At 39.6% G+C, this 15,032-nt stretch overlaps 1 protein-coding gene across 10 annotated transcripts in view; it reads right to left on the bottom strand.

Moving 5' to 3' along the window:
• The window catches only part of MAPKAP1 (MAPK associated protein 1), a 234,765-nt gene that overhangs the window by 195,075 nt on the left and 24,658 nt on the right, over positions 1-15,032 (bottom strand). For 6 of the 10 annotated variants that reach the window (XM_070378987.1, XM_070378984.1, XM_070378988.1 and 3 more), the window contains 2 exons: positions 10,598-10,925; positions 8,116-8,205 (listed from right to left, as the gene is read on the bottom strand). The exons of the other annotated variants lie outside the window; for them this stretch is intronic. In XM_070378987.1, the coding sequence (XP_070235088.1) occupies positions 8,116-8,205; positions 10,598-10,856 (349 nt within the window). In that variant the 5' untranslated portion in view covers positions 10,857-10,925. The remainder of the gene's footprint in view (positions 1-8,115; positions 8,206-10,597; positions 10,926-15,032) is intronic. 10 annotated transcript variants of the gene reach the window in all.

Genomic DNA, 15,032 nt, shown 5'->3' with positions numbered 1-15,032 from the left:
GTTTATAGGAAATAAAGAGGACAGAGGAACATATTAAATGAGATTGTGGGGATATGATTAGCAAAAGCCAGAATGCAGAAAATTCTATGGGACAAAAGACCCAGTTTCTTTAACAAATAAACTACAGAATAAAAAGCTGGAAAAGAATCCAAATCTGTAGATTAAAAAGGAAATGAGACATGTTACCCAGAAGTAATGTGTGGACCTTAGATCTAGACCTGAACAAACTAAATGGGGGGAGGGGGGTTTGAAACAAGGAAATATTTGATAACTGTAAAGAATTCCTGCTCATTTTTAGAATAGTGGTAGTGCAGTTTAAGTACACATAAAAAAACATATAAGTATTTAAGTATGCATTTATACGACAGCAAGGATTTGCTTAAAAATAATCTGGGAGGAAAGGGTAGGTGAACATACAAGTGACATGAGACAAGACATAGACTACTAAAACTGCTGAAGCTGGGTGATGCGCATGGGCGTTCATGACACCATTCTCTCTAGTTTTGTATATGTTTGAAAAAGTTCTTTGTTTCTGTGTCTGAAATTTCTTATAATAAATAGTTGTTTTAAAGGAAATTTAAGCTAGGAAAAAGAAACTAAGTCACATATCATATCAGTACTCTGATCAAATCACCTCACCCAGGTCCTTACAGGACCATCTGTGATCAGGTCTCCCATGGCTTGCTTCTCCGACCCCACTTCCCCTTCTCACTGTGCTCTAACCAACAGGTATCCTTCCTTGCTTTTCCACCAGTACATCAGTCTCACTTCCAACCCAGGACCTTTGTACTTGCTGATCCCTCATCTTAGAACACTCATCTCCCATTACCTGCCTGGCTCACTCCCTTACTCCCTTCAGATCTCTGCTCAACCATCACCTTCCTCATGTGGCCTTCCCTGATTACCCTATATAAAACAGCAAAATCCCCTGCCTAGCACTCCTTGGAGAAGGCAATGGCACCCCACTCCAGTACTCTTGCCTAGAAAATCCCATGGACAGAGGAGCCTGGTGGGCTGCAGTCCACGGGGTCGCTAAGAGTCGGACACGACTGAGCGACTTCACTTTCACTTTTCACTTTCATGCATTGGAGGAGGAAATGGCAACCAGTGTTCTTGTCTGGAGAGTCCCAGGGACGGTGGGGCCTGGTGGGCTGCCGTCTATGGGGTCGCACAGAGTCGGACACGATTGAAGCGACTTAGCAGCAGCAGCAGCACTCCTTATCCCCCTGAGCTAGGTAATATTTTTCTCTGTGCCACTTATCCCATTCTGACATCCGACATACTGTGTCTGTTAACTCTTTCTCCCCCACAAGCTCCATCGGAGGAGAGATTTTGCCTCCTGTTTACTGCTGTACCTTTCAGGCCTATAACAGTGCATAACTGTTCAGTTGCTCAGTCATGTCCGACTCTTTGCGATCCCATGGACTGCAGCACGCCAGGCCTCCCTGTCCATCACCAACTCCCAGAGTCTATTCAAATTCACGTCCATTGAGTTGGTGATGCCATTCAACCATCTCATCCTCTGTCGTCCCCTTCTCCTCCTGCCCTCAATCTTTCCCAACATCAGGGTCTTTTCAAATCAGTCAGCTCTTCGCATCAGGTGGCCAAAGTACTGGAGTTTCAGCTTTAACATCAGTCCTTCCAATGAACACCCAGGACTGATTTCCTTTAGGATGGACTGGTTGGATCTCCTTGCAGTCCAACGGACTCTCAAGAGTCTTCTCCAACACCACAATTCAACAGCATCAATTCTTCAGCGCTCAGCTTTCTTTATACTCCAACTCTCACATCCATACATGACTACTGGAAAAGCCTTGACTAGACGGACCTTTGTTGACAAAGTAACATCTCTGCTTTTTAATATGCTATTTAGAAAGTGAAGTAGCTCAGTTGTGTCTGACTCTTTGCGACCCCATGGACTGTAGCCTACCAGGCTCTTCCCTCCATGGGATTCTCCAGGCAAGAGTACTGGAGTGGGTTGCCATAACTTTCCTTCCAAGGAGTAAGCGTCTTTTAATTTCATGGCTGCAATCACCATCTGCAGTGATTTTGGAGCCCAGAAAAATAAAGTCAGCCACTGTTTCTCCATCTATTTGCCATGAAGTGAGGGGATCGGATGCCATGATCTTAGTTTTCTAAATGTTGAGCTTTAATTCAACTTTTTCACTCTTCTCTTTCACTTTCATCAAGAGACTTTTTAGTTCTTCTTCACTTTCTGCCATAAGGGTGGTGTCATCTGCATATCTGAGATTATTGATATTTCTCCCGACAATGTTGATTCCAGCCTGTGCTTCCTCCAGCCCAGCATTTCTCATGATGTACTCTGCATATAAGTTAAATAAGCAGGGTGACAATATACAGCCTTGACGTACTCCTTTTCCTATTTGGAACCAATCTGTTGTTCCATGTCCACTTCTGACTGGACCTGCATACAGGTCCAGTATGCTTCCTGACCTGCATACAGATTTCTCAGGAGGCAGGTCAGGTGGTCTGATATTCCCATCTCTTTAAGAATTTTCCACAGTTTGTGGTGATCCACACAGTTAAAGGCTTTGGCATAGTCAATAAAGCAGATGTTTTTCTGGAACTTTCTTGCCTTTTTGATGATCCAGCAGATGTTGGCAATTTGATCTCTGGTTCCTCTGGTTTTTCTAAATTCAGCTTGAACACCTGGATGTTCACAGTTCACGTACTGTTGAAGCCTGGCTTGGACACTTTTGAGCATTACTTTGCTAGCGTGTGAGACGAGTGCAATTGTGTAGTAGTTTGAGCATTCTTTGGCATTGCCTTTCTTTGGACTGGAATGAAAACTGACCTTTTCCAGTCCTGTGGCCACTGCTGAGTTTTCCAAATTTGCTGGCATATTGAATGCAGCACTTTCACAGCATCATCTTTTAGGATTTGAAATAGCTCAACTGGAATTCCATCACTTGTACTAGCTTTGTTTGTAGTGATGCTTCCTAAGGCCCACTAGACTTCACATTCCAGGATGTCTGGCTCTAGGTGAGTGATCATGCCATTGTGATTATCTGGATCATGAAGATCTTTTTTGAATAGTTCTTCTGAGTATTCTTGCCACCTTTTCTTAATATCTTCTGCATCTATTAGGTCCATACCATTTCTGTTCTTTATTGTGCCCATCCTTTCATGAAATGTTCCCTTGGTATCTCTAATTTTCTTGAAGAGATCTCTAGTCTTTCCCATTCTATTGTTTTTCTCTATTTCTTCCTGTGTACTGTAGGAGCTAAATAAATACTTGTTGAATGAATAACTCTGGATCAGACAAGCAGACAAAGTAGTTGTGGGGAAAGGGAGCAGAACAGGAGGAGGAAGGAGAGATCAGATGAGCACAAAAAAAGCATAAGACTGGGAAACGTCCCAGAGCCCTTCCTCCTGGTTCTAAGCCATTCATAAGGCACGGCTGTACTTCCTGAATTATTCGATCTCACGTCGCTCTTCAAATTTAACTTCACTTTCTTTTCGTTATTGGCCACTGGAAGGTGTTTGTTTTTTTTTTTAATATAGAAGCTTTGGCAACTTTCCTGAACCCTACCTGCAGCTGACAGAGAGAGAAGGAAAGGTGCAAGGGAACATCAAAGGCCCTTCAATACCCAAAGCGCCCGGAGCAGCTCCTTTCTGCCTGCAGTATGGGAGAGAAGGGGACAGAGTAGACAGACTACGGTCTCTGCAGTCAGAATGCCCAGGTTACAAGTTACTTACCACTTGTATAGAAATATTAACAAGTGTTGGGGGCCAGAGTGAGGTACTCCGCCCGTGACAAAGGTCATGAGGAAGGAGGCTCGACATACGCAAAGGCGGGATCGAGCCTCAGGAGTCCCCCTGGAACTCCTCGAGCGTCTACCCCCATAACCAGAGCCTGCCTACTTTACTACTTTGTGCTCTTACCTACACCTCTGACTTTACGGGGGGCTGTCCCCCACCACCTCTTTTGGAGAAGGAGTTAACTTAGAGCTCCAGTTTATAATAATTCCTGGGCGTGATAAGAGTGTTTTAACCTACAAACTCCTCTGAAGGTTCTCTAGCCTGCCTGACAGGCTTGTCCGGCCACATGTGATTGTTCACAGCCTCCCAACCGTGAGAGGCACAAGATGCTTTAAACCTTCTAAAAACAGGTTCCTTAGAAAAGTTAGAAAACTATTAGTATAAATATAATGGGCTAATTAGAAATTGTGTTGATGAAGGGTTTTTCATTTGTTGAGCCAATGTTTGTTGCTAAGTCTCCATATCCCCTGCCCTTACACACATTAATGAATATATAGAAGGAATAAGTATTAACCTTTGATATTAATCACGCTAGACCTTAGGCTAAGTAAATTCTTTCCTTAACTAAAACCCACTACACCCTCACCCTGTAGGAATGTAACTTTACTTGGGTGGCGTCTGTTTTGAGAATAATCAGCCCTGGAGAAATAAGTGTCCTGATTGACTGACCGCTGTCACAAGGAGAGGGTCAGAATTGTCAGCAGGCCCCCTGGCCAGAAGATGATGTAACACCCCTAAGACCTCTGTATACATTTGTGTGAAGCACCTGACTTTAATAAAAGTCAGGACTGCTGTCCCCACGTGACTTTTGTATAACATCTCAGTGTATAAAAACAGACTCTGGAAAATAAAGAATTGGGATCAGTTTCTCGAAATACTGGTCTCCCCATGTCGCTCTCTCTCTCTCACTCTGGCTGAGTCTCCATCTGGAGCACGGAACCCACCATGCTTACTAATTTTGCCTGGGCTTCTAAGATCCGACCGGGGAGGCCTCAGTGTCTCCTCTCCTTCAGGAGAACGGAAGGACGCCTGCGGCCTACGTAAGTGGTGCAAGCTTCTTGTCTTGAAGTTTTATTGGTCCCCCGCGTAAACCAAGCTACTCAGCCTCTTTTCTCCACTGAATTTTCCTACTGAGCTATCCTTATTCTATTACTCTTTATATCTCTAATTAATATCTAATTGAAGCTATCGTATCCTGATCCTCGCCTACGCCGTCTCTCCTTCGAATACCCTGGATCAGCCGGGGCTGGTCCCCGGCAAACAAGTATAGAAATAAGTAACAAGTATAGAAATATTAACAACTAATTTGTTCTACTTGCATGAAGTCAACTTAGTGGGTGGCGTATAATCCAGTGGTGCTCAGAGTTGGTTACCCATTAGATTCACCCAGTGAGCTTCTGAAAAATACAGATTTGTGGACCCCAACCTCTATCTACTAAATCAGGAATTCCACAGACAGGGCCCAGAAATGCATACAGATGTCATGATAACACTTTTGGATGCATTTCTGACTTTTATAGCCACTGCACCTGGGAACTGTTGCTATATAACAGAAGTCATATAAAGAAAACCAGGAATATTCATAAGTAACTGATATAAAGTACATTATTATTTTAAGCTATTATTTAACCTTACATGTAGCCTTGAATTCCACTAGACTTCAAACTTTTTGAGGACGGGAATCATGTATTCCCCGAAGCACCGAGTGGTGAATTACTATGCACACAGAAGCTGTGGAAGAAATACTTGTTAAATGACTCAATGCATAAGAATATTAACTAATTTTGTAAGTAATATAAAACACCATTTTAAAACAATAAAATTAAAAATACTAGTCCTTGATTTGACATTATTCCTGACAACACTGTCTTCCAATGACATTGGCCTCAAATTTATCCACGCAGTTTTAGTTACAGAAACACTAAAAGGATCTTACAATAAGGTATTACGTTTATCACATGGTCTTGTGGCACACGCGTCAGTATGTTTATGAAGAACTTCGAGGTACGGACCAGATGGCTTCTAGGATCCTTTCCAACTCCTGTGGAAAGGCTGCATTTAGGCAGTATCTTAAAGAATGGACCGGACGCAGACAGAATAATTATGGGAAAAGAACACTGCAGGGGAGATCATCACATTCACAATGATGATTCTTCTAGTGGGGAATGAGGTAAAACAAAGATAAGGAAAAGCAGATGAAAGGATTTTGAACAAAATGTAATTAGCATAAAAAGAGTGAGTAAATGCATGATAACTTAGCCAAAATTCCCAATTAAAATAAAAATGATTTAGTCACAGCATTCCTTGCCAAAAGAGTATGAGTTTGAGAGATGTGTGAAAACAGAATGGCTGCTCCGTTTGCCAGGGAGATGTTTAGTGGACTGAGGACTCCACTTTTCTAACCATTTCAGGATACCTGGGTGTAAGTCTGTCGTAACGATGGAACCCAGCTTAACAGAAAATTCAAAGGCGTTCCTCTGTACATTGATGAGGAATAACCACCAGGCAGGCTACTGGTCTGGTCAGAATCAAGGTCAACATTTCAAAGCATGGGCAGGCACTTTAAAGAGCCTTTCCAGAATTAAGATCTCAGGGTCAATTATTGAAATCTCTGAGACAGAAATAAGAAAGAAACTAAGGGAGAGAGAAATGGACAGTGTGGTTAAAATGAAAGCAAACAGGGGACTGTTTATTTGCCTCCAGCACATTCTGTGAAACACTGAACAAAAGGTAGAGAGGATTTGACTTTAAGGAGTGGGTGATGGATGTATTAAAATTTATTAGATGTATCTCTAATTATTAGATTATTAAATGCATCAAAGTTTAGGTTGAAGAAGTTATTTCTCACATTATGAAAGGTGTCAATGCTGTTATTTGAGATGCTCTACTCCTCTATTAATTTATTTTTTAATGATTGTTATAAGATATGGAAGTAAAGATGGCAAAGCAAAGGGTAACTGGAGAGCTGGGCTTACTAAACTGGCTCTGAAGTCATTAAGAAGCAATAAATAGGAAAAACACTTAAGATACACAAAAATTTTGAAGAAAGTAGAAAAGATAAATGATAGAAAGATTTCCCAGTTTGTGCTAAATACAACAGAGAGAAGTATTAACTAGATCAACAGAAAAGGCCACTCTGGAGAGATTTTAAAAATATCAAGGGCAAAACTAAAATGACATTCAAGGAGAATTACAGGAAGTCACAGAAGTGAGATATAAGGAGAAAGAAGTAGATGAGATTTCTGGTTCTACACAGTCATCACTTACAAGCAATCATGAAGAAAATAATACCCAATGAACACTCCTGGGTTTACAATCATAGTAGGAGAAAGCAATAACCACTTTATGTGATGTGGTTTAGCAGAAAGAGACTGGGCTTGAGATAGACAGTGCTAGATACAAAACATGACTCTACTGCACCACCCCTTCCTAGCCTTGTAAATTCTGCAAGTTGTCCCTGTGACCTTCTTTTTCACTTGTTAACAACGGCAATGAAACTTACACCTTATAGAAGCATTCACTGGAAGTAATGCACATAAGGTACTTACCACAGCACTAGGTAGGTGCTGCTATTACTGTGATAATCATGAATATTATTAGCTTCATAAATATTATGTAGCAAAGGAGTCAGTCAACAAAAATTGACTGGTCACATATTATACGCCAGGGTAGTAACACGAGGTATGAAGAAGATTAAAAGATAGACTGCGGACACTTATTTGAAAGGAGAGAAAAAAGAGAACAGTCAAGGAAACATGATAAAACGTTAGAAAATATTTTAATAGCATTCAATTTTATAATTTTTTAAAAAGTCTTCTCTTCTTGAAGTTTTGAAAATACATCAATGGTCAGCTTTTTAATATACATACCACACAAACACATTCTGGAAATGCTGATACCAGCAACATAATGGTTTGTAAGCTAAAGGAAAAGAATCAGCATATAAGCAAAAAAGGTTGTTACTGGGGTCACTAATGCAAGGGAAAGTCTAGGTTAGAATTGCCAGGAGGAATCTATAATCTCAAGGCCCATCCAAACCACAGGTACACCTTGGCTCTAAGAATAAGGTACCAGCACAACAGTTTCTACAAAATGTGCCCTGCACTCATGAATTCCTGTCCCCCAGAACGAAGACTAGCCAAAAAGACAAGACCTAAAGAACACACAGCTTCGGAGGGCCAAGGCACGCAAGTGAAAGAGTTCAAAGCTCAAAACACAAGAGGTAGCAGCCTACGGTATTTAAAAGGATGAATTAAAAATAAAAGCTCTTACATACTAATATAAACTAAAGATATAAATCTCAAATTAACAATTAAAATTATTTTGATTTACCTGATTGCTTAGAATTTCTTTCTTTCCACTGAATATTTTTGCATTTGATCTGGTTTTGTCTCTCTTTTCGGAGTCGTTCTAATCTTTGAGCTTGAAAAGAAATATTATAACTATAAGTTTGTCAATGAAAGTTTACTATAAACAAAGACATAATTAACTACCTTTATATGAATAAAGATGTTTTATATTGCATATGTAGGGAAAAAGTCATAAAATTTTAAAGGTGGCACCCCTGAAAAGCAAATACCAACAAAAACATGAAAATATTCTTGATTTATAATTGAAATTAGAGGATATAAAACATTAATAGAGATCATAAAGATAGTATTAACATGGAAGAGAATAATAAAATGTGAAAACTTCTGTGATTAATATGACATTTCATTATATAAATCATTAATAACGGTCTTAAAGGAATTTTAATGCACAAATGAACTGAAGTGAATATTACATTACAGGAATAAAATTACTGTTATGAATTACTCTACCCGTTTCAAAAATTAAAGATAAATGAACTCAGACTAGACTATTAAAGTTTTAAATATAAAATCCTTTATCTAAAAATCATGAAAATTATAAAATGTCAAAGCTATATAAATTAGCATAGCTTTTCTTCAGTGGGCTGAAACAGTTTATAGGTAGTAAAATAAATGATTTGTATCTTTGTAACATTAGTCAAATCTTAAAAAGAATAATTTTTCTTATACAAAATTTTAAGATATGCTGAAAGGATTAAAAAGTAAATTCCTTGGTCACTTGAATACCCCACAATCTTAATTAATTATTAGCATCTAAGTGCTAGCTTAAGAAATTCCAACAACAAAAACAAAAGCATCACCTAAAATTAGGCATTTGTGATTATACTACGATAGGCTGCTCAACCTTCAAAAGTCAGTTAACTGGATCTTTTGAAGAAATACTGTCCAGCATACAATACTGTCCAGCACGTGGAGACTACAATGGAAAAGAAAGTCACAGCTTATGCCACCTCTTCAAATTAGGTTCCTCTTGCTAATCTTCAACTTCCTATCCTGGCCCAATGCTAATAAAAATAAATAAATAAACTAAAGTTTTCTTTCAACCACTTTCAAGGTAGAAGTCTTACCTGCCTGCCTTAGCATTGTGGCAGTGAAACACGGAAACTCATCTTGCTGAAATTAAACTATGCTGGCAAAAACATTCTGACAGTGTCACTCGATCGAACCCAATTCCACAGAAGCAAAATACATTCAACTGCAATTAATAAATCTGAAGGGCACAGCCAAAGTATTATAATCATAAAGCTCTCAATTTAGCAGCATTCTCCTACTAAATACATTCAGCCTGTCATAAAAGATATCTCAATAACTTGCAAGGAAGTCAGTTTCAACTAGAGAACTGCGAATCAATGGTTCAAAATTATATTCAAACCTTCACTCGAATCCTGTTTTGTTTAAAGTTCCTTTGGATACTGGGAAATGCTATTAATTATTTTCATCACAAGAGCAAATTATTCTTTGTATTGACAGATGTCACAGAACGCTGAATTCTGAACCAAAACCTTAACATGCTTTGTAGTGTAAACTGTATCCTGTTCTACCAGCAGTACTCCCTCACATCATCTTAGATATGGACTATGAAAATAAACATGCAAATATTTTCAGGGTTCTACTATATATCCTACATTACTTTCCCTGGAAGTTAGCAGGTTACTGCCACTGATTAGATTATATTTTCTGATTATCTAAATTAAAAAATTATCTCATAGAATACCATCATATTAAAACAACTACATTATATAGTCTAAATAGTTGATCTATGTGAAGGACTTCATCACATACTCCTTGAAATGCTCCCCAAAAACATAAGCTGGAAAAGGGGAATGAATTTTTAAAAGCTAATGACTAAATATACATATGCTAAAACTGAGCATTTTCAGGCCACGAATACCAAAGGGTAGAGAGATCAACTAAATAATGTATCAAAAACAGGGGCACCTTTTCTCATCTCACCTCGCAAGTAGGAATTCCGACTAAAAGCGGCCTTAACAGTCGGCTGTCTCCCTCCAATCCGCCACCCAGTACGATTCCTCCAAGGGCGAGAACGTCTCAGGCAGCAGCACTCCGTCTGGCCAGCTCTCCATATCATGTAACCTGAACCCTGCCTACTGGTGACAGTGTTGCTCTGGTAAGGTTCCTCAAGACAGTCCACTTCCCTGTCTACATGGTGACTTTTTAGAACAGAATCTCCAACATTCTTCTCATAGTCAACTTTTTCACCTACTCCTCCTCTGTCTGCTTCCTTCTAACAGCGTCATTCCAGAGACTCTCACCATTCAGTCGCAGAGATGGAGATATGCCTTAGACTATTGGTGTAATACACTCATGTTCCTATCAATACAGAGTAACTTTTCCCATTAAACCTATTCCAACATTATGAATTACTATATAAGACTGTTTACTGATTTAAAGCTCAGAAGACAGGACTAAAAGGCAATGTTTACCTGTATTTGAGCGTCTTCTAATACCAAAGTCCCAACTTGAGGTAATATCGACCGACTGGGCGTACACATAGCCCTGAGTCTCACCATTGCTTCCCTGAATTTCTGACCCACTGTCTCCAGGCATTGAAGGAGGATGAATCTTCTCTAGGTCAACATCATGATCAATGAGAACCATCTCACACATTCCTGTGTCATCACTGGTCACATGTGACTGTCGAATATGAGCTAGAATGATAGTTGGATTGTCCAAGAAGGCCATCCTTTCTGTGGGCCAATTTCCTTAAAAGGCTATTTTCTCCTCTTCATATTGTTTCACGGGCTCAACTACCTAGAAACATGATGCACACAGCAACATTTAAGAATAAGGCAGAGAATGACTGAATCATTTTTCAAACAAATTCAATGTGGTAAAAATGCTACCTTGAAAATCAACATTTATCCCTGTAGCTAGGAGCTTAAAAGGATTAAGTCTAAGCTGAAAGGAAATCCTTATAAGCACTAGGGGCTACTGCTCTAGTCAATGAGATCTCCATGGTATCAGAGAAGATGGCTTGCTCTTTTACGAAACAAATAACAGTAACTCCTTAGTCAGCCCACTCAAAGCACATAACTACTGTTAAAACAATAAATTTTCCTTTCTTTCTCCCTTCATTCCCATGTAGTCTTCTCATTACTTTATAAGGTCATGGGGGAACAAGCTGTGTTTTCCTCAAATGATGTGCTAAAGTATGAAACTGTATTTCTTCGGTTTATATTCCCCTCTCCTGTCATAGTTGTGAAATGTCTGAAAGGGCGCAGACATGCTTTCTGAGTTACCGGGAATTTTACAAAAACGTACCATCAAACTAATTTTGTTCAGTACATACATTTTCCTTCCTTCTGATTCAAGATAGTATTGTGCTTTTAAAATAAAACTTATTAATCAAACTTGTCTGCTACCAGATTAATTTCTTATTTTAGAAACCTAATTATAAGAACTGCTTCCTGAATCCTGTTAAAACTGTAATGATGTTTATTCTGGGAACAAAACGGTACCTCCTCAGTTAAACGGAAACACTCAGCAAGGAAGACATTACAGGATAGTAGTTAGGAACCTAAGGGCTTACGGCAGAACTGGGTTCAGATCCTGGCCCTATCGCTTGTTAGCCACGTGAGCCTGGTCAAAGTAACTTTAACCTCACTGAGCCTGTTTTCTCTCATTTATAAAATGGAGATGATGTGGGGATGAAAGGATATACAGAAGATTATGTGGGTAAAATGCTTAAAAGAATAACTGGTACATAACTAAAAATTAGCTGCTCTTAATAATGATGATGATAAAAATATCATTACCAATTTCAATGTTCAATTCTTGTTGAACATGAACTAAAATATGTCAACAATTTATCCTTTTCTCGTAAGCACACAGCAGGTAAAATAAGTGTGTCTCCTTTGTAACAGGACTCTGCAGGTCATTGGAGTCCTTTAAACCTTTCTGCTCCTCTAAACCAGTTAGGAAGTGCAAGGAATGTGAAAGCCAGACTGAATACGTTCTCGGAACAGTCCTGGCAGATATATATTCTTAGAAGGACCTAGAACACCATGATTTTGTCATTTGTTTCTTCTAGAAATGGAACATGGGAAATATAGTTAATAAATTACTTCAGCTGACTGAAATTTTAACATTTTCTATCTGGCAACATATCATTCTATTAACATCACTTGGTGGATCTTAAAGACACTGAGAGGAAGTTTAACTAAGGAGCATCTCTAATCAAGTGAAATACATTCATCTTCATTTTTTCCCTTAAATATGCACTAAGTACTTATTTTACACAGAAGCTAATGGGAAATGCAAAGATAAGGTAAGGCTGAGTCAAAAAGTTTATACTCTAATATAGACCTAGTATATCTCCTAATATGTAAATATTACTCCTAATAGTAAATCTCCTAAGAATCATGGGATTCTTCTAAGTGTCAAATTTCTGAGACACTTAGTCTCAGAAACATTAATGTCAGCCCACGACTTTAAGTGTAATAATCAGAAAAAATTACAGAAATAAAGGGGAACATTTAAGTTTCACTTGTAAAAATAAGAACTTCTTATGTAACAACAAAGAGAGGTATATAACCATAGAATCAGTTATGACAATATTTGTTTGTTAATAGAACCACAGAATCACAGATCAAGAACACTTCATCTTTGTAGCAATCATGGTAAGCATCTTCCCCATGAAAGTAAGGCAACAAGGCACCAGTACAGGGGCAGGTGTTTTTAACTTCATATTGACTAGTTCGCCCCTGTAAAAACAAAGGGCTTCAGTGAGAAGCCACACATTTAATGGGTATTCTGACACCAAAAGGGCTTCCCAGGTGGCCCAGTGGTAAAGAATCCTCCTGCTGATGCATGAGTCACAGGAGACGTAGGTTCAACCCCTGGGTTGAGAAGATCCCCCAGAGTAGGAAATGGCAACCTATTCCAGTATTCTTGCCTAGAGCCCGGAGGCCTACAGTCCATGGGGTCACAAAGAGTCAGACACGACTGAGCATGCATGCGTGTACTGGCAAAAAGCCCAAGCACAAAGCAGCAAAAGTACACTGGAGTATCTTCAATAGGACCTTTTTCAGGAAGATGAATCTGTTCCATCACCTCTTTTGGAGAAGAGTTGTGGGCAAACACTTCTGAAGGCACATACCAACTCCCTAACTATCCTAACAGAACAGAGGCCCCCAAAACACCGTAACATGAGCAGATATCTTCTCTATTAGTACACACTACGACTTTCTACAATGCGGAATCTATATGTATCATTCAACAAATATTTATTCAGTTCCAGTTCTGACAGGGAACTCTGACAGGACTATCCCGAAAAGCATGCTTTCCACCACCTATGACATGTACTTGAGGATTTAGACTGAAAGTTCCACAAGGTCAGGGGCCATAAAACCACATCCTTTCTGGCAACAAAGCAGTTTACACACAGCAGGAATTCAATAAATGTTGCTGCCTGACTTTCAAGGACTACATAATTTTGTTTCAGAGATAAATTATATATGAGCATGTCATGTGTATGATTATAAAGAAAGAACTGCTTAAAAAAAAATTAATACAGGCATGAGAACGTCTCTACAATGTACCTTCAAAACTGTCACCTTGGGATACTATCAAATTATTCCAAAAATACTTTCCAGAACCAAAAGAATATGTTTTAAATCATTTGAAGAGTGGCAAATTATCATTTGAAGGTCGATTTGAATTCTAAGACAAAGGTATTCCAGAAAAGCAAGTTCTTTTCTTGGATCAGTTGTGCAGAGATCAAAGATCTTTAAAACCAAATGTTGGGACTTCCTGGTGGTACAATGGACAGGAATCGCCTGCCAACACAGGGGACACAGGTTCAATCCCTGGTCTGGGAAGATGCCACATGCTGTGGGACAACTAAGCCTGTGTGCTAGAGCCCACAAGTGATGCCTACTGAAGCTTTAGGGCCCATGAGCACAATTACTAAACCCCACGCACCCTAGAACCCCTCCATGGCAACTGCTAAACCCACGTGCTGCAACAGCTGCTACTGAAGCCCGTGCGCCTAGAGCCCACGCTCCGCAACAAGAAGGCACTGCAACAAGAAGCTCGTGCACTGCAATCAAGAGCAGCCTCTGGATTCGCTGCAACTAGAGAAAAGCAGTGAAGATCCAGTACAGCCAAAAATAAAAAGTAAATTAATTTAAAAAAAATGTTGGCAGGAGTTCAGAGAAATGGGCACTTGCATGTACTATCAGAAGGAATGAAAATTGAGGTTTTTAAAGGGGTAGTTTGGTAGCATCTATATGGCAGAAAGTGAAGAGGAACTAAAAAGCCTCTTGAGGAAAGTGAAAGTGGAGAGTGAAAAAGCTGGCTTAAAGCTCAACATTCAGAAAACGAAGATCATGGCATCTGGTCCCATCATTTCATGGGAAATAGATGGAGAAACAGTGGAAACAGTGTCAGACTTTATTTTGGGGGGCTCCAAAATCACTGCAGATGGTGACTGCAGCCATGACATTAAAAGACGCTTACTCCTTGGAAGAAAAGTTATGACCAACCTAGATAGCATATTGAAAAGCAGAGACATTACTTTGCCAACAAAGGTCCGTCTAGTCAAGGCTATGGTTTTTCCAGTGGTCATGTATGGATGTGAGAGTTGGACTGTGAAGAAAGCTGAGAGCTGAAGAATTGATGCTTTTGAACTGTGGTGTTGGAGAAGACTCTTGAGAGTCCCCTGGACTGCAACCAGTCCATTCTGAAGGAGATCAGCCCTGGGTTTTCTTTGGAAGGAATGATGCTAAAGCTGAAACTCCAGTACTTTAGCCACCTCATGCGAAGAGTTGACTCATTGGAAAAGACTCTGATGCTGGGAGGGATTGGGGGCAGGAGGAGAAGGGGACAACAGAGGATGAGATGGCTGGATGGCATCAC

Source organism: Bos mutus, chromosome 11 (genome assembly GCF_027580195.1).
Source record: "Bos mutus isolate GX-2022 chromosome 11, NWIPB_WYAK_1.1, whole genome shotgun sequence".
NCBI classification, from domain to species: Eukaryota; Metazoa; Chordata; class Mammalia; order Artiodactyla; family Bovidae; genus Bos; species Bos mutus.
Note: the sequence above shows the minus strand (reverse complement) of the source record. Positions and strands in the feature narration are given on the sequence as shown.